Source organism: Patiria miniata, unplaced genomic scaffold (assembly GCF_015706575.1).
Source record: "Patiria miniata isolate m_02_andy unplaced genomic scaffold, ASM1570657v1 HiC_scaffold_18, whole genome shotgun sequence".
NCBI classification, from domain to species: Eukaryota; Metazoa; Echinodermata; class Asteroidea; order Valvatida; family Asterinidae; genus Patiria; species Patiria miniata.
Genome location: NW_024037056.1, coordinates 15,759,758 through 15,780,947, shown reverse-complemented (window position 1 = coordinate 15,780,947; position 21,190 = coordinate 15,759,758). Strand labels below are relative to the sequence as shown.

The following is a 21,190-nucleotide window of genomic DNA, read 5'->3' as shown; positions in this document are numbered from 1 at the left end:
TGATGCAGTTTGAAAAGTTGCAAATTTAAAGAACCACGAGGAGAAATTGCTAAGCACAAACACGCATGCCCTTAATTGCCCTTATCAACTGCACACTGCCTGAACAAAGCACGGGTAATTCAATTTCGCGTGCTCCCAAGCATGCAAGCACTGTGCGATCGATATCCCTGCCGTTCCTTTCAGGCAGTGTAACATTGTCATGCAGCAATTTCCACTCGCGTACTCTTTAAATTTGATACTTTTCAAACTGCATCATATTTTATAAACCGTTGTCAATGTTGAACGATTTACAGTCTTTGGTAGCAAACGGGGTATTGAAATGTAGCTAACAAAATTCTTCAAAGGTCTATATAAATGATGTCATCATAAGACGATCAGATTCAAAATTATGACCCCTCCAATGAGTGTGGACTTCTTCTTTTTGCGGTGTTTATTACAAACAACAGACCCAAAAAAATGTAGGAGAAATGCATTTTAGGTAAAGACAGATTTTGTATTGATTTTTGTTTGGGTTTGATTTTTTTACACAGAGTCAAAGTTCTGTTTGTGATGTGTTAATATTGAGTGACTTACATAGAAAACTGATATATTTTTGACAGATTTGTTTAAAAGCCGTCCTTTTGAGTTTATACTGGAAAATATCGTGCCTTCTGAATTCTAAGTAGTAACCGTCCATGCATGATCAAATAAACTCAAATTATGAAAATATTTATAAAAATATTTAGTTAGCTAAATAAGTGACAACACTTTGGTCAAATTTTGGTCAAATTAAAATGTACCTTATTTGGGAAAAAAAACAATTTCTTCTTTTAGGCTCTTCATAATTTGTCTCATAACTGCGGAATTCCTGCAAAGATATCCTCTTCAATCCCGCATTCGTTGGTTCCTCGAAGAATCTTGAAAAAACCTGAATTCAACGACAAAAAAACACCAAAAATATAACAATATTGAGAAATTGATAAAATCCAACAGTTTGATAGTTAACGTAGCTTGTTTAAAAGTGACAAACTCATGCACAAACTTAGCAACGTGGTTCCTCTTGATCAACTGAAGATGGTCAGAGCATAATGATCGAAACGTTGAGTGTTTACCTCAAACTTGTGTTTACTAAAAAAAAAAATCTTCCACACTTCATCATCAAAGCTAAACGTCTTATGAAATCCATCATTCATTAAAAAAAAATTGAGGGACGACGATCAAACTTCAAATTTCTATACATATGTGGATCGTTAATTTCAAGGATGTTTTCCCATCCAAAATTCCCCCCGTCAGAATAATGGTTTCTATATACATACCCTTTTCGCCCCAACTGTCGTTCCAAGAATTTGACGCAAGCCAGTATTTCACTCCATCGGGCGTGACGCCCCAACCATACATTTTCACTGACTGTCTGTTAACAAAACCCCCTGCCACATGCTGATATACACCTAAAAAAAATATTACAAATTTACAGAAAAGGATTTCAAAAATTGCTCAAAACAAATAAAAAACTTCAAAGCTTCAGACCTTGCATAAAGTAAAGTCTATGAAACAAAGCAAAAGTCAATGGTCGCAGTTACCGGATTTATAGCTGAAAAAATCTTCAAAGACGTTCAAGGAAGTTTCCACTGGCCCAAAATTTATGAGTTCCTCCTGAATTTGTGTCACGCTGCCCTCAATTGCATAGGATGACTTCCCTGCAAGATACAAAGGTCAAATTTGTCAAAGAAAAAAATGCAGTATTGAAAACTGATTAGAAAAAAAACCCCAAACAGTAGAATAATTTCATCAGCATTACAATTCAGCATCAAAGATTGCGACATTTTTGTCGTGGACATATTTTTATAACTAGTCACGCCGTATTCATAAGATGGAATTTTGCGTCGGGGTGATGTAAATCAATATTAGGTTTTGCCCTTCACTGACGTATTAACACTGTATACTCAGTGTGTTACCTCCCGAGTGAAAGTTGGAAAAAATCACTCGGGTGGGACTCGCACCAGCGACCTCCTGCTTTCTAGTGCAGATGTCTTACCACTCAACAACCGAGCTAACGGGATCGGCTGGCTGGTTCGAATCTGATGTACATGTAGTCAAAATATTTATTTTATTGGTCAGTCAAGTTTATTTTTGCTCCGGCTATGGTATTTTATCAAGTAATAAACTCCCCTATTAGACAACTCTTGAAATAACAGAAAGCTAAAATCTTGGTATGGGCTAAAGACAAAAATGAGGAATAAAAATTACATTTTTGGTTTTTGCTGGACTTTTCCAAGGGCCAGTTCTCTAAGGGACAATGACTGTTAAATAGAGTGAATTTAAAATTAAACTTCCTTTTACCAAAATGCAAGTCGTCGGTGTAGCTCTTGTTATACCCCTTCCCGCATTCGGTGTGGCATTTTGGAGTCTGCGTCTCCGGTGCACAGGTGGGCTCAGGCGCGCCCCCATCCGAACCCTCGTCACTACCCCCGACGTGACGGCAGGGGTCGAAGGTGTAAGGCTGGCACCCATCGGTCACAATACCCGTGTTGACCCAATATTGCCAGGCAGCGGACGGATACCCACCTTCGCAGCTGTGACAAAATAAAAAATTCCATTATTAAAAATTGTATTATCGGTGTTAAAAATGTGGAGTAACTTCATTTTATTTTCTAGTGGCTAATAGCATATTAATCACTAGGCCTGGCCAACAAAAGACCCTTTAGCTGCTTAAAATTCCTATCCTTCCCAGGATTAGTAGACATGTAGTACAATTTGCATAGTTTTTCCTAGGTTGTGCATACTTTCTTTTTATATTCATTCAAGCGAGGTAAAGACCAAGTATAGTGTGCAGTTTTGGGGTGGGTGTGGTTATTTGAGTTGATTAGTGGTTCTACAACACTTGAGAAGGAAGTCTGTTTCTTATTTTAAAAGGTAAGTCTCTGTGATTTTGTTCTTTGATTTTGTTTTTCATGCTTCTTATTACTTTGGCTTCAGTTTCTTTTAATTGTGCGTGCGTGCTTGTGCCTTTATTTTTTTACTCGTAACTGTCTTGTGATTGATTTTCGATTTGGCATGTGATTCACTTTTCATGTATCTGTGATTGATGTGTGATGGACGTGATGGAATGGCTATTGGCTTGTTGATTGGCTTGTGATTGGCTTGTGATTGGCTTGTGATTGGCTTGTGATCGACTTGTGATTGGCTTGTGATTGACTTGCGATTGACTTGTGTTTGACTTGTGATGTGATTAGCTTGTGATTGACTCGATTTCAGATTTGGCTTGTGATGGACATTTTGATCGACTTCATCGATGATTGACTTGTGATTGACTTGTGATTGGCCTGTGATTGGCCTGTGATTGGCCTGTGATTGGCCTGTGATTGGCCTGTGATTGGCCTGTGATTAACCTGTGATTAACTAGAGATGACCATGCCTCTAGGTGAGCCCTAGTCTGGTGCTCAACACATCTCACCCAAATCCACAGTGCGTTCCACAGCACGAGATGAGATTCTCTTCCGACAGTGTAACGTTGACTTTCTTCATGTTAGAAAAAACGCAGTAGCGGTCAGACATTGCCTCCAACGCCCCAAAAGCCTAAATAGGGAAATCCAAAGAATAGTTAAACATGAAAATCTCTGTAAAAATTGTCACAATTTGACAAACACTCTTGCATTTGAGAAATGTATGTATGGTGACAGGCAAGGAAAGATGATGAAAAAAATAAAATCATCATTAATTTTATGCCACAAAATCCTACAGAATCTTACAGTAGATTTTGAAGGATCTGGCGTAACCAATTAAAGTCCATCAAATTTTTTTTTACCCATCCAGCCCCACATGCTCCTTGGTCATATATCTTCTTCATGGAGTCACACTCCGGCCATTTTGTCATCGAGTCAAAGTTCTCTGGAATGTCCTTTGCGTCTACATCCGATCTTGGCTTCAAGGGGAGTCTGTGATCATCTGGGACTGAGGTTGTAAGCTTTCCCCCGAGAAGGAGTTTGACGAAAGAGGCGTTCTTTCCTGGGAAGTTAAATCCGGCCTGCAATGAGAAATCAGCAGAGTTAATAAGTTGGAAACAACTTATACTAGTAGTCATCACATTTCATCGCAAACCATGTCAATCGCAAATCGATCATCAGTCAATCCTATGTCAATCACAAGTCAAATACATGACAATATGTCATCACAAGTCAATCATAATTCAATCACAAGTCACAACAAGTCAATCACAAGTCATCACAACTCATCACAAGTCAATCACAAGTCATCACAAGTCATCACAAATCATCACAAGTCATCACAACTCAACACAAGTCATCACAAGTCATCACAAATCATCACAAGTCATCACAAGTCATCACAAGTCATCACAAGTCCATCACAAGTCATCACAAGTCATCACAAGTCATCACAAGTCACCACAAGTCCATCACAAGTCATCACAAGTCACCACAAGTCAATCACAAGTCAAAAACCATAGAATTTTGTATAAACCTTTTTGAAGATGTCATCAAATATGAGAATTTTTGTCATAGTTTTTAAAGAAACAAATCTGAAAAGAAAAAGTGTCATGGAGTTCTGCAAAGTTCCATAAAATCATTACGTTCTTTTGTGCAGTTTTAATCAACAATTTAAAAATTAAATGAACCTTATTTTTGCTTTTCCACAAAACGAAACTCACCTTCCAAGTTGTGTTCAGGTTGTTTACGTATCTGATCATCTCCCCTGATAGGGCAGGCAAGTGACCAATAGGGTGATGGGATCCACCTTGATACCGGTCTCCATGGCAACACAGCAGCAATTGACCAATCAGAAAACAGCACAGCAGGGACTTGCCCATTTTAAATTAGCATAGTTGCATATGGAACTGCAACAAAAGGATTAAGATTTAACAAATTGTTACAAAAAAACCAAACTTCGGAGCAAAATGCCCTCTATAAACGCCAATTACAAATAAAATAGTTTGGAGTATACTTACACAATTATGTCAACTATGTCTTGTGCGTGTGCTGTGCAGAAAGCTACACCATTTGTGTCCACCCAAAATACTTTTTTCAGCAATGGGTACATATTTATCTCGTTTATGATGGGCAAAGACCAACTTGAAAACTTGCCAAGGGACCCACAAAAAAGTTTATCAGAAAAGTTTATCCAGAACATATCTATACAATCACTACGAACAAACCAACCAATTTATCTAAAATAACTACCACACAGACAATTATATTGCAAGGTCAAAGGTCACAGCTTTATTTATATACATGTATCAGCTAAATCACATGACAGTAACATGACTTGCAGCACTCGGCTTTTGACACCACTTTCCAATAGACATGATATAATAAACTAGGTCAAAGTCCAACAAACTGTGAACTATAAAGCCAAAACTAGAAAAAAAAAGCGATTTCAAGTAAATTTATTTAAAATGCACAAAAAGACCTTTTTTGTGTACTGAGCCATATCATAAATCTTTTGCCAACAAACTTCTCCACAATTTCCATCATGCAAAAAAATAGAGTCTCTAGGTTTATTTTCTTCTGTAGCAGGTTTTCACTATCTTAAGTTTTGAGAATACCCTAATTTGCTAACTGTGACTATACTCGACTTGTGAATGACTTGTGATCGACTTGTGTTTGACTTGTGTTTGACTTGTGTTTGACTTGTGATCAACTTGTGATCGACTTGAGATCGACTTGTGATGGACTTGTGATGGACTAGTGATTGGCTTGTGATTGACTTGTGTTTGACTTGTGATCAACTTGTGTTTGACTTGTGATTGACCTGTGATTGACTTGTGACTGACTTGTGATCGACTTGAGATTGACTTGTGATTAACTTGTGATTGACTTGTGATTGACTTGTGATTGACTTGTGATCGACTTGTGATTGACTTGTGTTTGACTTGTGATTGACTTGTGACTAACTTGTGACTGACTTGTGTTTGACTTGTGATTGACTTGTGATGGAATTGTGATTGACTTGTGATTGACTTGATAAAAACTCTTATGAATTCCAAATTGTTTTATAAGGTCTTTAGGAAATTGTCGTACTCCTCCTTGGACGACTTTGCGATTTCCTGACAGAAGACATCATCCGGTAGTTTTGCGAGGCGTTCAAGGGCAACATAGCCTGGCTGGGTTGGGTCATACTGAGCGCGCCCGTGAAACCTCAAAAACTGTGGACATTCAGAAAAAGTAAAACGTCTTGGTTAACAAGAATGCTGACGGTGTAGTCTAAGCTAAATTCTTTTATTCTTTAAAACCCTTAAAAATCCCTCATTTGAAAAAGGCTTCATTCTGAAATGCTAGTGACTCCCCTACAGTGGGAAAGTGGACTCTGCCAACCTGATGCCTTTCCTGCATCCTGAAGACTCTTCCATTGAAGACTGTGGGGTTCTTTAGTATCTGCTTGTGAGGGATGCCCATGTGGTTGTGGAGATAGTCGAACATGCCAATGAGTTTCTCTTTACCTTATAAAAAAAAAATGAAAAAGAAAGCCAAATAAAAGAGTTTTTTATAAATATGTGTACATAAAATATGTTGTATTAATCATTTGAATATTCAGATATATGAATATTCATCAGAACCTTACTGCCTACCTCGAAGTAGCAGCTTTGGTTCTTTCAAAATGAGGTTCTTGAGTTCAAAGGTCGTGAACCCCAGCTGTTGACGGCACACGAAGATGTTCTCCTTGACTCGTTGGATCTTGAAGGTTACCAACTGAAAATAACAACAAAAGCAACTCAATTTGACTGAAAGCCCCCAAAAATTCATGATTTGGATTGTTTACTTAGCCCATTTCAAGCATCTGGTTGAAAGGAAACCAACCTAATGTCTTACCGTTCCCGAGAAAAGACGAAAAAAAAAAACCCGGTTGTTTACATCGGACACGATGGAGTACAAATACGTTTTTCGTGTCGTTTTAAGTGTACGATATACACGTCGTGTCTGGGGAACAGCGGTGACCAATCACCAATGCAAAATATACGGTTTCTTCAACGTCCGCAAAAGGCGAACACTTTACGAATGAAATAACAACTAGCATCAAAACAGCTCCAATTTGGGGTCGCAAAAGTGGACCCCGAAATTCGTTTTCGCACGCATAATACCGGAATAATACAAAAACGCCCAGTTTTAAAAGGATAGTTGTGTGGATGTTTATATCCTACTTTTAAATGTTCTTGCCGATTAACATCATCTCGTTCGAAGCGCGTTTTGTAGCCCAATTGGGCTGTTCCAGGACCTAGTGTCACTTTAAAGGGAATGTACATCATTGGCTTTTGCTGTAATTTTCAGAAATGAACTATTTGAGGGGTTAGTATAATAGATCAAATATTGTTTAACTGACATGTTTGAAGTTTTGTGTTCGAAAATGCTTGAAAAACCAAGAAAAACACAACTGTTTATGTAGTCTGGTTCCCTGACTCCACTAAAGATAAAATGGCTCAATTATAGATGTCGGAAAATTGTAAGATAAGGGAACCAGACTAGCTGGCCTGCACCCGTTCATGAACATGTAACCAATAGCAAAAAAAAAATTTGGACTGAACAAAATTGTAAATTTGGAGCAGTTGTTGAAAAATAGTTAGGTTTTTCCAACGGTGGTCGGCCGACCACCGTTGGAAATGTATACAAAAATACCATTTTCTTGAAAATGACTCGACACCAGGTGCCATAATTTTACAGGATGCTTTAAACTGTCATTTACCAACATCCTAGTAAGGTATTTCGTAAAAACTTGGTAGTTTTATTTTTCGATGTTTGCAAATGTTGTATACTCCCTTTAATGATTGCTTGACAACAACTGACGTACTGAGTCACTGACTCATCCATATGGCTATGACTTTCAATAAACACATGCGCCTGTGGAAGCGGCTAGTCCACATCCCATAGACCTGTGTGCTACTGTGATGAGCCGTAGCCATATCAGACACAGCCTTAGGATACCTTTGGCGTCTTTGTGATGATGTTTCGAAGTTCATTTCCAGTCAAACTTAACTCCTTCTGGTAGAAACCCAACTTGCTATCCACTCGCTCAACCTGTATCAAGGAAAAAATTATTATAAGATGGAATTTTGCGTCGGGGTGATATAAATCAAATTAGGCTTTGCCCTTCATCGACGTTTAAACACTGTTTACTCAGTGTGTTACCTCCCGAGTGAAAGTTGGAAAAAATCACTCGGGTGGGACTCGAACCCACGACCTCCTGCTTTCTAGTGCAGACGTCTTTACCACTCGACCACCGAGCTAAAGGGATCGGCTGGCTGGTTCGAATCTGATGTAGAAAAAAAATTGATTAATAAAACATAAACGAATACCATTTGTGCGCACCCTCTAAAGTACAAATGTACAAGCATTTACAATGTCCCATTTATGGCACACAGCATAGAAATAGTGATAACGCTTTTGGATTAAACAATAAACCACACCCAGATTTGGTTTCTTAACGCACTTTCGACCGAGTTTGAAAAACTTCCATGATCAAAAGTTGAGACCAAATTGATCTACGCGCAGTCTGACATTTTAAAGACAAGAGCTGTCGATAACTTTTGAAAAAAACAGGATCAACTGAGATGTGTTTATACCGAGAAACTTAAGAAGTAAGGAGCCCTGTTCAGCACTTGGGTGATGGCGTCCTCGGAAAACTTCTTCGATCGCAGATACCGCAATCTCGTTTTTAAGTTCTCCAGATCTTCGGTCAGAAAGAATGGGTTGATCGTCAAAAAACGGCCTAAACCGGTCGCGGAGGTCATTCCCACGGAGTGCAGAAGAATGATTTTGTCTTTCATGTGTCTATCAAAATCCATCTTGATCAGCATGTTCCCGATTTTGGCTTTCTTCTCCACTTTGGACAGATCGACACCGAGCTCGACTAGTTTCTGCAGCGTTGGGGAGTGGTCGACGTACGTGGCCAGTGTTAGCGATTCGGTCGGGAGATATGGTTGTATAAATTCCTCCAAGACAGTTGGCGTCTCCCTTGGGGCGAGAATATCTACTGCCTCTTGGTCGTCAATAAAATCCAATTCATGCTCAGGTTTAGTCCTTATTATCAAACTAACAGATGTTTCATCTTTTACCTCCTCAACATTTTCAACATCGTCCCTTGTTTTTGAATGAACATGTTGTAAGCTGTTCTCTGAACCAGTTTCAGTTCTTTCCACGTGTTTACTCTCTGAACTCTCACTATTGAACAAATCTCTTTCAGTTATTTTGATTGACGATTCGGAAAGCTCTTTCGTATCTTTGTCCAAAATGTCCAAGTCATCAGATTCTTGTTCTTGTTCGGATTCTTGTAAACTTCTAGAGTCGGTTTTCTCAGTGTCTTCGCTTGAAGAACAAGCTTTGCCATTGCCATCTTCAGTCTTCGAGTCGGACAACAGTCTTTTGCAGAGATGAAAACTTGGCGGTGCCTTGTGAAACCTCAGAGAGGCAACATGCTCAGTTCCTGTTGCTCCGGAGGCGAGAGAAACGCTTGTTATTTGTCTCCGAGAGGAACTTTCGACTCGCCCTTTGGTTGTGATTGGCTTGGACGTGGGCTCGAATGAGAATCTTGGGCATGTTGAGCAGTTTGTCAACGCTGGAACGGACCGAGCTGGACCGTTGAGCACTTCAAGAAGTTGGTTGCAAGTTCCACTTCTCAGGAGCATCTTGGTTGCCATGGTGATGAGCTGTGGGTCATCTTTCACTCACCAGACCTGTTTCCATTGGAGGACAGAATACAAGGGAATGTTTTGGTGTTAATTTTTCGTTTCAAAAACACACATTGAAAGTTTCATCCCAAATACAAATGTATTGTAATGCAATTTTTTGCAAGGCCAAGTTTAAAAAAAAAAAAAAAAATTTCGTGCAGGATTTCTGAAAAGTGGGAGGAGGCAGATTTTCCAAGATGAATTCTTCAGTTTTCTAGACTTTTTTTGCTGACATACTTTTGCGTCCAAACCATTTTTCTGGAAGATCATAAAACTTATTACAAATGTATGATTTGATAAAAAAAAAAAAAGCAGTGGCGGCTGCGGCCGGAATGAACCTAGCAACCACATCCAATCCTTTAAATTTTTGCAGGGCCGAGAATTATCAATGGTCAAATTTTGAGAAAAAAATAGTTGTACAAAAATGTTTGGGAATGTTCAGCACAAATTTGGAACTTGCGCAAATTTATTGTCCTTATACATTAAATAGGTTGAACTTAGAGCCAGCAACTGGATCACCAGAACTCCTAGGAATACTTGTGCGACCGACCAAAAACAAAAAAAAACTTGAAAAAGGAGTTCTACTAGCGCCCCAGGCCCAGTCACAGTGAAACCTGCAACTCTGGCCACCTTAACCTTGATCATGTTGATAAAGATTCCACCTGCTCAATCGGGCCACCGGATAGCCATAAAATGTTGAATACGCGCGCTCGACTCACTTTGTGTATAAACATACCAGAACAAGGAACACGTGTGGCGTGATTTCGGTAACACAAAGAACCAAGGATCATCTAAAAGAATTCTACAAATTTTTTAAGTACAATCAAAAGCAGATGAATGTGCAAGTACAATTCGTCACCGACCGGTACGGTGATGCATGTGTATCACTATCACATGTTGCATTTCGTATGACCTTCGACATTGCTGAGATCAAACCAATCCAAAATGGGGGCTCCTCTGTACGCTTGTTTTATTTCAGTCTTTGCTATTCATTTTATTTGACAACTAAACCAACTATCAACTTTCGAAATTTCCATGTTTTTACTAAGCTAGTTTTTAGAGCGACAATTATGTGTTTTATTGTTGAAACTAGGAACTTTATAAGTGTATTTTGATACTGCAATATTACACTCTACAAATAACACCCCTAATTAAGCAATGGTAGCGTCACAATGCACATCGCATGATATCCATGTGTGTATTTCACATGTACAAGATGGCGGTGACCAGGCGAAACCACAGGCGCTCGGCGTCTGAAATAAGCGACCATTTTCGCTTCATAAACGAACAAAGTGTGGAAGATATCACCCTAGAGTTTTTCTACAAGCCCCACACTCTCACCCTCCTCGTGGCCGCGCTTGTGGCCACTGTTTACTTCGCGTTTGCAAAGTAAGTTTTCCTTTGTTAAATTTGCTGGTTTACGTTTGTAATTTGTTGGTCGAGAAGGGCCATGTGGGGGCGCTGTTTATATACACTGGGGTTCACCATGTCCACCCCTTTTCAGTGCAGTTTTAAGTTTTAGAAGCAGTGTGCCGATATATGCGGTATATTTTGCATATGAAAACATAAAAGGTGTCTGTCAAAATCAGATTTAACATGTTAATCGGACCTCTTTCTTTTTTCAACAGGACCAGTGAGACCGATAATGACGGTAATATTCGCAACGGTTTGTGCTGCGTCGTTTTCTTCTTTCTGCTCATCAGCTTATTGGCCTTTCCAAATGGTACGACAGACAACAAAAACGGTCCAATATTTTATTTTACATTTTGCTCCCCCCCCCCCCCCCCCCCCCGGCCTCCTCCCCAAATTGAGGCTGAAAATTACAGGATAACTTCTGGACACCTACGGACACTGACAGAAATGTGTGACTCACTAAATTCGGAGGAAGTTCAGTCATGCCAGTATTTGAGCTACAATTATGGGACTAGGTCCATCATCACTCCATCAAAATCAGGTTAAAAAACAACGTGGCAAAATGGGTAAAAATACTACAAGTTTTGTATATTGATGATTCCTAATTTTGTTTTAATATCAATTGATTTCTCAATTGCACAGGACCATTCACAAGACCCCATCCTGCAGTATGGAGAGTCGTATTTGGTGAGTAAATTCAGCATACTTTAGACAAGTGATGCTATCCTATTAAAATTGAGGTCTACTCAGGAAATCCCTTTGGAACAAAAGCATGTCCCTCAAAGATGGATACAATGCGAAAGATCTATGTATAAAGTCTTACATTTTTTTGACATTTTTTTTTCTTTGTAGGGGTCAGCGTCATGTACATGCTGTTCCTGGTGTTTGCTTTGTTCCAAAATTACGACGACATCCGCAAAATCATGTTTTGGTTCTTCCCGGACCTTGAAGCTAACCAGCCGCTGGAAAAGGTTAGTCAAGCGAGGGCGCTGTTCGGTTGAACTCATCCTTGCCCGTTTCTCCCTGTACTGCCCCAAATTGCCATAGCTCTGTTTGGTTTTGTGGATTCATCATGGAACTGAATACAATGTAATGCAATGTAATACAATGTAATACAATGTAATACAATGTAATACAATGTAATACAATGTAATACAAGTGTTTGTTATTTCAGGAGTATGCAGTCAACTGCTCAGACATCACTTTTGAGCGCTTCTGGAGTCACTTGGACTGGTTCGCCTTCTCCCATTTCTTCGGTTGGATCGTCAAAGCCATGATGATCCGTCACTGGGGCATACTGTGGACGCTTAGCCTGACGTGGGAACTGACCGAGGTATGGCCAGGGTCATAATTTGATTGGATTCTCTGGACATTTAAAGAACTCAACCCATCAAAACCCCAACAGCATATTTTGTTGGAATCTGTCAGGATGGGTACAGTACCCCTAAACTGACAGTCGTTCACATTGGGTTGGCACACCTCCAGAATCAGAGTCAGTAATATGTGTGTGAAGTTTCCCATATGGTGTTGGAATTTGCCAGGATGGGTATGGTTCCTAGTAAATCATGCTGGGGGTTAGGGTTAAGGTTCGCTCTTGTTCTTGCTGTGAGCCAACTACACCAGGTATTTGATTGATTTGTGGTTGACTTGTGATCAGAGATGCCACTTTTCAGGTTTTAACTCGAATTCAGGGTTTTTTTTCAAAAAATGTGACAAATTAAAAGTGCTGGATTTGGCCTGAAGCATGAAGAAAACACATTTTTGAAAGGGGGTAAGAGTAGTTTTAGGGGTTTTTTTAGTAGTGTTTCAGGCTGTTTATTGATATATTTGTGGCATCTCTGACTGTGATTGACTTGTGATTGATTTGTGATTGATTTGTGATTGTCCTGTGATTGGCTTGTGAATGAATTGTGAATAACTTGTGATTGACTTGTGATTGACTTGTGATTGATTTGTGATTGACTTGTGATTGACTTGTGATTGCCTTGTGATTGCCTTGTGACTGACTCGTAATTGAGTTGTGATTGAGTTGTGATTGGCTAGTAATTGACTTGTGATTGACTTGTGATAGACTTGTGATTGACTTGTGATTGACTTGTGATAGACTTGTGATTGGCTTGTGATTGACTTGTGATAGACTTGTGATTGACTTGTGATTGACTTGTGATTTGACTTGTGATTGACTTTTGGTTGACTTGTGATTCATTTGTGAATGACTTGTGATTGACTTGTGAATGACCTGTGATTTGGCTTGTGATAGACTTGTGATTGGCTTGTGATTGACTTGTGATTGACTTTGAGACGATTGCAACTCTAATGTATAGACTATCCCCTACCATTGCCCCAACACTGTAAGTCATTTCTTGTCTTGTCTCTCCCTCTCTAGTTTGCATTTATCCATCTCCTGCCCAACTTCGCCGAGTGCTGGTGGGACGCCCTCCTTCTAGACTTTCTGATCTGCAACGGTCTGGGCATCTGCCTCGGCCTGTACCTCTGCAAGAAACTGGAGATCACTTCCTTCCACTGGGACAGCATCAGGTAGGCCAGTATTCTGCTAACTTTAAAAAACTGAATCATTTTGATGGATAACATTTTAGCTGCGGCTGAGCAGCTCTACAAGTAGTCGTGTCTCCCCGTTGGTTGGTTGGTTAGTAACAATCTTCACAAAATGCCTTTTTTGGCAATCAATCACCTTGTCTCTTAGGCCGTCGCGCAACAACACGTGCTTCAGGTCTCCACTGACCAGAGCTACCAATTTATTGCAGTCGTGGAAAATTGGGTCACGAGGTCACTCATTTCGCATTGGGGCTAGCACTGTACTGCACACAAATTGGGTGTTCAACATGCTATAAAACGCTCCATGCACCAACTTATGTCAACAAAATAATGGGAATCCTTTTCAGTTGACAGTCACGACCGCGTGAGTAGATGTGCATTATAAGAGCAGACTTTTACATCATGTACATGACTTATAGGCTACAGCAGGTCTAGAGTTGGGCCGCAGCTTCCAAGATCATTTCGAGCTTGTTTTTCAACCTTTTCATGTTTTATATTTCTTTTGGATAGGGATATTCGTTCGACGTCAGGAAAACTAAAGCGTGCCGTTCTGCAATTCACTCCTGCAAGGTTTGTAGAAAAATCTACTTGCAATTTTGTGAAACACAAAAATTCACGAATTCCCTTTGCACTGAATTTTGTGTGAAGCATGAACCGACCTTCAGTGTTCATTTGATTTCTGTTTTTCTATTTTGTAGCTGGACCCAGGTGCGTTGGCTCGACCCTCAGTCTTCGTACATGCGAGTCATTGCGGTTTACATCATGATTTTTATTACACAGGTAAGTTTGTATTAAAGCCAAAAGATTTCACTCAGAACATTGTTGATGCGCAAAACTTCAATGTAGGACTTACTAACCCTAACATCTTTCTTGCTGAGAAACTTCCTGAATCCTTCAAACCCTCCACTGTGCAGGAACCCAATGGCACACTCTTTGTACCTACCAAGTTTCGAGTGGCATCAAGCCCCATGTAAAGTAACAGTGGCTGGGCTCTACCTTCCTTAACCCTAACCCACCTCACTCCTCCAAAATCCTCCTGGCGGTTTTGGAGGATTCTAGAGGATTGAGGATGAATGGTGATTGAATCAAATGAGGATTCTGGAGGATTGAGGATGAATGGTTATTGAAGCACATGAGGATTTTGGAGGATTGAGGATGAATGCATTTTGAGGCAGGACTGTCTGATGATTTTGAAGGATTTGGCATTGGTTATCCTTCATTTAAACACGAGTGCAAAGTTTTGGGATGAGGATTTTGGAGGATTGAGGATGAATGCATTTTGAGGCAGGACTGTCTGACAATTTTGAAAAATTTAGGCGGAGTTGAAAAATTTTGGAGGATTTTGGAGGATTGAGGATGGTTGTAAGCAACAAGGGCCTAGGGGGTTAGGGTTAATCCTACAAAATCCTCCACAAAGTAATACAGGTACAAACTTGATTTTAATTTCATTTTTTTTAACTTTGGTTTCAGTTGGTTGAGCTGAACACATTCTTCATGAAGCACATTTTCCTGTTTGCTCCGGACCACCCCCTCTGCATCCTTCGCATTGTCCTCATCTGTCTCATGGTCACGCCGGTTCTCAGGTAACCAATTCTAGATTGCCTCATGTATAGACAAATCTGGCCTAAGCCGTTTTCTGCGGTGGCGCAAGGCTTGCACGAGTCGCGCTCAGGTAGGGCACACGCGCTTCGGGCTCCTTCAACCAATAGGAATATCAAAAGGCGCGCATGCCGGTTTTTAAGAACGCGTGAGCGTGACACCACCGCGGTAAAAAGCTTTGAATTCTGGTCGCCGGATTCCAGAATACTGCAAACCACCGTAGATTGCAGAATTTGTTTCTTTATTTAACCCCAACTCCTAGGCATTTTTGCTAGGATGCAACCTCAATCCTGCAAAATCCTCCAACTGCCTCCATGAAAAAAATTGCATGCAGCTGCAGTCCTCCAAAATCGTACGTTATTTCTTGAATGTGGTCCTTGGAGGGGTGACCACTGCCTCAATCCTGCAAAATCCTCTGGCAATCACTGTCAGCATGTTGAGGCAGAGCCAGTGACATCCTGGAGCAATGCGGAGGATTTTTCAAGTGTAATCTAGGCCTGTATTTATGCATGACCGAGCATAAACAACACAAGGTCTGGCCCAAGACCTTGACACAGTGCATCCTGCAAAATCAGCAGAACATTTTTGCCATGGATATAGCCTCAATCCTGCAAAATCCTCCATTTTTGCAAAGAGAACATTGTTTTCTCGGAATATACAGCATTCACAGTGCTCAAACTTCATCAGGTTAGTTGTTCAGCACCCTTCTTTAGATTTTGAGCACTTTAGTTGCTTCAAACAAAAAAATTCACAAATTACAAATGATGTTCTCTACCTTTTAGCACATTTCCTGAAAAAAATGGGTGTTTATTTTTTGTCTACTTGACTACAGGCAGTATTACTCGTACGTCACAGATCCTGCCTGTAAAAGAGTCGGCACCCAACTTTGGGTTTTTACGTAAGTATTTTTCCCGTGTATTTATTTCTTCCTCATCTTACGCCTTTGTCTTAAATATTCTTCAGCTTTCCGTTATTCCCCAGTTTTATAGAATCGTTACCGAGACAAATACAATTCAGAGAAAGCCTTTGACTGTAATATTATTATTAATTATTATTATTAATCATTTCTGGTAATGAAACCAAGGATTCCTCATAAGCGCCCTAGGCACTGTAGCTCGCAAGCCTGAAGAAACCTGTGGAGAGAAGACAATGAGAAGAAGTTACAGTTTTAGAGGTGGGAGGAAAAGCCCAGGAGAATATTCTGGGGAAAACCCACGGAATCAGGTAGGGACTGAAAACCCAATCCACATATTGGCCCAGGCGGGATTCGAACCTGGGTCACAGCGGTGGAAGACGAGGAAAGTACCGCTACGCCAACCTGACTCCCTTTTTTGTTTCTTGTTGTCTTCCAGGGCGGTGACGATCATCGAGTCCCTAATATGCGTCAAATGCGGCCTGGATTTATTCGCCCAGACCATAATTCGCAACGTTGTGCTTTGGCTTCTAGCACAGGTAAATAATTCTTTGTCCTTCTAAATTGTCTAATGCTCCATGCTAATTTCAATAACATCATTTTGTTTCAGACGGACAAACTTTATATTTAAGTGAATTTTTCTGAGGAACACATTTTGTGCAACTTTCTACTCCTCTTAAAAGTGTTTGAAAAATATTTGACATCCCTTTTTGGTTAATTTTATTGAAAGGTGCACTTCGTTAAACTTTTTTTTTAAATGACCGTGCGTTTCTGGCCAATGAGGGAGCTGTTGCCATTTCAGGAAGACACTGTTCAGTTGAAGGGTTTTCTATTCAAATTGTGTACCCAAAATTTTGCTTATTGAAAATATTTGTGAGAAAAATGTGCTCATTGGCTTACTGCCATGTACCGACACAACAACGAATCACAAAAAAAAATGTACGATAGCAAAAATATCCAAAATTCTGGCAACTTTTGTTGCTGGAATAGCTGTAACATTGAGGTTTCTGCCTGAAATGACATCACACTTTTGCTCATGAATATGTGCTCATTGGCTTACTGCCATGTACCGACACAACAACGAATCACACAAAAAAAAGTATGATAGCAAAAATATCCAAAATTCTGGCAACTTTTGTTGCTGGAATAGCTGTAACATTGAGGTTTCTGCCTGAAATGACATCACACTTTTGCTCATGGATATGAAAATTTTCATTAGCCTTAAAGCCAAAAAGGCCCCAAGATACCCATGAAAATGGCAAACTGATAAGGTTAAATGGGACACAAAGATGCATTTCCAAGGATTACATTTAAAAAAAATGCATTACATGGTCATTTTACAATTTCTATTGACTAGCCTCTGTGGTATCATTCAGAACAATTTCAACAGTCAGTCTTTCTACGTAGTCACGCCTAACTGTTTCAAACGTGTTGTAACATTTTGCGTGTACTTTCTTTGAAAATCGTTGGAATAATTTCATTGGCGTTACTCTCTGGAATGCAAGTCTTAAACAGATATAAATTGCCAATCTTTTACAGATGTTGTTGACTTTGATATGCTTGTACGGCATCGTACTACAAACAAGAAAAGCAGGAAAAGTGGTGAGTTTCTCGTAACTTCCCCCCCCCCCCCCAAAAACGATGATTTGAGTTGATAACATCACATTTTCCCGCGCCCCCATTTTTTTTTGAACATGCGTCTGTTTCTTTGCAGGACATGGACAAATCGCGCTACACCAAAAAGTGGGTGGAGAATTCGTACGTTGAGGAGGTGAACGGGCTTTCGCCCGGCGGGGGGCGAGCGGAACCCCCCTCCCCCCACCGCTACAACACCCGACGCCGCGGCATGGCCGGCGGTGACCCTAACTGAAACCACAACCCCGAAATTGGACCTGAACTATCTGGGGGAAAAATACGAGAACTCGACAGTAGAAGGTGACGAAATGAACTTGTTACTGAATTTTGCGCTTTGACAATTGTGCTTTTCAGTAATTAAGATGTGTGTTCAAAGACGCTACAAGAAAGTTTGTACTGGACAAAGGATTCTCAGAGACACCCTTGTCAAATTTAAGACAATTTTTTTTTTTTTCAAAAAGTGCTGCGTTTAGCAGCAGGAATTTCAATATGGAGAAGTTTTCTATAATATTTTCTCAGTTTATTGTGATGTCGTTGTGAGGCTAGCTGGCTAAGGATTATGGCCACTGACAGTTCTCTGAAAATAATGTACTCAATCGCTTCATGGGCAATTTTTCCTGTTTACAGAGTATTGTGCTAGCTCATGTTGAGTTAACTAATCTGTGCGCAGTAACGGTGCCAGACTTAACATTTTTTTTGGGGGGGGGGCAAAGAAATAAGGGGGGGGGGGGGCTGTGCTGGGGGGACGTATTTATGTACATATAGCCGCGTTTTAGGGCAATTTCCGAGAGTTCCCAGTCTTTAATACATTCAATGTACATTAAAATGAACACCTTTATAATAAGGCCCTTGGGACTACAAATTACCATGTTATAACAGGTACCATGTATTAACAGTAATGAAAAACAAAGAAAAACAAAGTTTCTGGACCAAAAATTACATTGTTCTTTTATCAGGGTTCGACAGTATTGACTTTGCGTCTCTTTTCTTTTTTCCTTTCCTTTTACTTAAATTGTTCCCTTTTTGTCTCTTTTGTTGGAATTTCTCGGGTAAGGAGACAATTGGGGGCAGATGCACCCCTTGACAACCCCCCCCCCCCCCCACACCCTAAATTAAAAGTATTTGGGATGGATGTGGCATTTGTAAGATGGCAATGAAACACAGCTAGTTGTATTTAATGAAGTATAAAATCAATTGTTTAGTGTATATATTTTTGATAATATAACCATGGACGTAATTATATACATGTGGTATCAAGTGAAGTTATGTAGAGAATCAACATAGGATATAAGTACTTGTGCTGCTCTGTCAACTTGAGGAATATGTTTTTTGAGATTATTCCGGTCGTGTTGCTTGGTTGGTTAATTTAAAATAGGGGAACTTGTTCTGCTCTGTGGTATTGAGGAATAAGTTTTAGGATATTACATTTAGAATTGTGTTTCTGTTAAGTTGGTGTCGCGATGTTTCGTCACAAAAAGTAACTATCAGCATTCAGTTGTTTAAAAGTAGGGTATATCATTTGTCATTTGGGCATTTCTTTTTCGTTTGAAGCAACAAAAGTGCTAGAAATCTTAAGACAGGTAGTTAACAACTAACCTGATGAAAATCCACACCCCTGTTTTGGAGGATTTCAGCGGATTCAGGAATTTATGAAAAAGTTGGGGGATGTTGATGGATTTAGGACAATAAGCCAAGCGGTACTGCAGGATTTTGATGGATTCAGGATACCTCCATATTGAGCAGTTTGGGGACTTTGATGGATTCAGGATCTCAACAGTGTAACTCCTTGGCTATATGTTTGGTATGTATGAGGTATATGTACCACACTGGTGTATTCTGATGGATTCTGATGGACTCGGGACACCAAGATAGTTAGCATTACAGAATTGGTGGATTTGGCGGCTTCAAGATACTTTCTAGTAAAAGTGCTCACGGGGTTAGGATAAATGCGCTTCCTGGATATTTTTGGTCTATTTGTATAAGTGAGCTGTGATATTTGAAACTTCTGAAGATTGGTGGTTCGAATCCAGCTTATGCCAATTCTCTCGGCTTTTGATGTAGTGTTGAGGTCTATGTGAAATATTTTGTGAGCCTTAAAATTTAAAGCTTTCTTTGTGTCTTTCAAATAAAATATGACATGAAATAAGATTTAAAAAAAGTAATGGTTTTTTTTTAATTATCAAAGGAAAACAATGTTTCTTAATAAATTTCCTTTCTTATCAGATACATAAACATTGCAGACTGATTTAGTCCCAGTACATTCTGAATTATGCACAGTACTCTAAAGAAGCCTCATTTATGACAAATTTCAGTGTGAAAAGTTATTAAATATCTCATTTATTTCAAAGCAATATTGTTTAACATGAAAATGAAACTTTTTCATTTATCTTCATTATAAAAACTGTGGTAAACAATATAACATTTTTTTTGGCGAAATATCCCTCAACCCACCTGTGTTTGTCCACCCTCTGCAATCTATTTCTAATCAAAGTTTAAACATTTAAAAAATTTACAATCAGGAATTACTTGTTATGTAATTTTTTTCATGTATGTTTTATTCAAAATTATTCCATATCGTATATGTGTGCTTAGTTTGATCAAAACTGAATGTAACATTTTAGTCTGTGGCCATTTCCTTGACAGGTGCTGCATGTTACTGAGAATAAGACAGGATACTAGACCAATGCCCGTAAACGTTATAAGAATAAAGATAGTGCCATTTGACTATGAAACTCTTTTCAAAATGAATGTCCAATTTCTAGAAAATTGTGGCCTTTTTTGTATATTATGTATATTAGCGTGCTGGGGTAATACAAATATTTCAAGGAGACACATCTTCAAATTGGTTAAGAGTCATGGAATAAAAAAAATGTTTTTGATTTTTATGTACAATTAATTTTTTTCGTTAAAAGCTTAGAAATTGTTGTCATAAAATATTGTTCATTTCTTTTTGAAGGGGGGGGGGGGAGGGAGAGCTTATTATCAATTTTATTTTGTTCACTACCCACCTTGAAAAGTGGAGAATAATGTTTTCATATAAAAGACCAATCCTCTTTGTTAACACCACTTTGGAACAATAACAAAAAAAGTTATGTGATTATGAGTATGAAATGATTGAAGATAAATTATTTTGAAATATATGTATTATTGTAGATGTGAATAAATCATTTGAAATGATAAACAATTTGAAATGGTAAACAATTTTGTAAATAACTTCACATCCAAACTGGAAAGTTGATGAAAATTTGAAATTGAAGTTCTTGGGTGATTAAAATCTATAGTTTTTCATTCGATGATGATGCTAAAACATGGATACAATTTGAAGTTTGAGAAATACTCGTTCAAATAATGATATGAAATGAAATAGAAAGGGTGAGTATCTATTGAGAGGGAAATTAAGGGGTAAGCCTTGCATTTTTATC

The 21,190-nt window shown here is 39.2% G+C and overlaps 3 protein-coding genes across 5 annotated transcripts; 1 reads left to right on the top strand and 2 right to left on the bottom strand.

The window, feature by feature from the left end:
- Positions 1-456: 456 nt before the first annotated feature.
- On the bottom strand, positions 457-4,860 carry LOC119724864 (cathepsin B-like). Its single transcript, XM_038196145.1, has 7 exons — positions 4,646-4,860; positions 3,785-4,003; positions 3,434-3,555; positions 2,320-2,552; positions 1,560-1,676; positions 1,296-1,427; positions 457-907 (listed from the first exon to the last, which is right to left on the bottom strand). Exons 1-7 carry the CDS (start codon positions 4,802-4,804, stop codon positions 831-833), a joined length of 1,059 nt encoding a protein of 352 aa, XP_038052073.1. The 5' UTR covers positions 4,805-4,860; the 3' UTR covers positions 457-830.
- A 1,018-nt stretch (positions 4,861-5,878) lies between these two features.
- Positions 5,879-10,513, bottom strand: LOC119724862 (transcription termination factor 3, mitochondrial-like). 3 transcript variants are annotated; one of them, XM_038196140.1, is made up of 6 exons: positions 10,372-10,513; positions 8,549-9,658; positions 7,911-8,003; positions 6,563-6,683; positions 6,309-6,433; positions 5,879-6,139 (listed from the first exon to the last, which is right to left on the bottom strand). In XM_038196140.1, the coding sequence occupies exons 2-6, from the start codon at positions 9,620-9,622 to the stop codon at positions 5,987-5,989; spliced, it is 1,566 nt and encodes a 521-aa protein (XP_038052068.1). In that variant the 5' UTR covers positions 9,623-9,658; positions 10,372-10,513; the 3' UTR covers positions 5,879-5,986. The 3 variants fall into 3 exon arrangements, with proteins under 3 accessions (XP_038052068.1, XP_038052069.1, XP_038052071.1); XM_038196141.1 differs by having other exon boundaries at positions 10,389-10,513; XM_038196143.1 differs by lacking the exon at positions 10,372-10,513 and adding an exon at positions 10,289-10,367.
- A 316-nt stretch (positions 10,514-10,829) lies between these two features.
- On the top strand, positions 10,830-20,137 carry LOC119724863 (phosphatidylserine synthase 1-like). The gene is made up of 13 exons (XM_038196144.1): positions 10,830-11,041; positions 11,281-11,375; positions 11,708-11,752; positions 11,918-12,036; positions 12,240-12,398; positions 13,452-13,603; positions 14,132-14,191; positions 14,320-14,401; positions 15,092-15,204; positions 16,053-16,118; positions 16,573-16,672; positions 17,673-17,735; positions 17,848-20,137. The coding sequence occupies exons 1-13, from the start codon at positions 10,836-10,838 to the stop codon at positions 18,001-18,003; spliced, it is 1,416 nt and encodes a 471-aa protein (XP_038052072.1). The 5' UTR covers positions 10,830-10,835; the 3' UTR covers positions 18,004-20,137.
- The last annotated feature ends 1,053 nt before the right edge of the window (positions 20,138-21,190 follow it).

Bases quoted from the DNA above. Each gene is read 5' to 3' on its own strand.
- LOC119724864 (XM_038196145.1), bottom strand. From the start codon at position 4,804: ATGGGCAAGTCCCTGCTGTGCTGTTTTCTGATTGGTCAATTGCTGCTG. The intron at 3,556-3,784 runs GTAAAAAAAAAT...TTCCCTATTTAG, and splicing joins GAGCATGTGGGGCTGGATGG to GCTTTTGGGGCGTTGGAGGC. The intron at 2,553-3,433 runs GTGAGATGTGTT...ATTTTGTCACAG, and splicing joins GGAACGCACTGTGGATTTGG to CTGCGAAGGTGGGTATCCGT.
- LOC119724862 (XM_038196140.1), bottom strand. From the start codon at position 9,622: ATGGCAACCAAGATGCTCCTGAGAAGTGGAACTTGCAACCAACTTCTT. The intron at 6,684-7,910 runs GTATCCTAAGGC...TGTTATTTTCAG, and splicing joins TCATCACAAAGACGCCAAAG to TTGGTAACCTTCAAGATCCA. The intron at 6,434-6,562 runs GTAGGCAGTAAG...TTTTTTTATAAG, and splicing joins ACCAAAGCTGCTACTTCGAG to GTAAAGAGAAACTCATTGGC.
- LOC119724863 (XM_038196144.1), top strand. From the start codon at position 10,836: ATGATATCCATGTGTGTATTTCACATGTACAAGATGGCGGTGACCAGG. The intron at 11,376-11,707 runs GTACGACAGACA...TCAATTGCACAG, and splicing joins CTTATTGGCCTTTCCAAATG to GACCATTCACAAGACCCCAT. The intron at 12,037-12,239 runs GTTAGTCAAGCG...TTGTTATTTCAG, and splicing joins CTAACCAGCCGCTGGAAAAG to GAGTATGCAGTCAACTGCTC.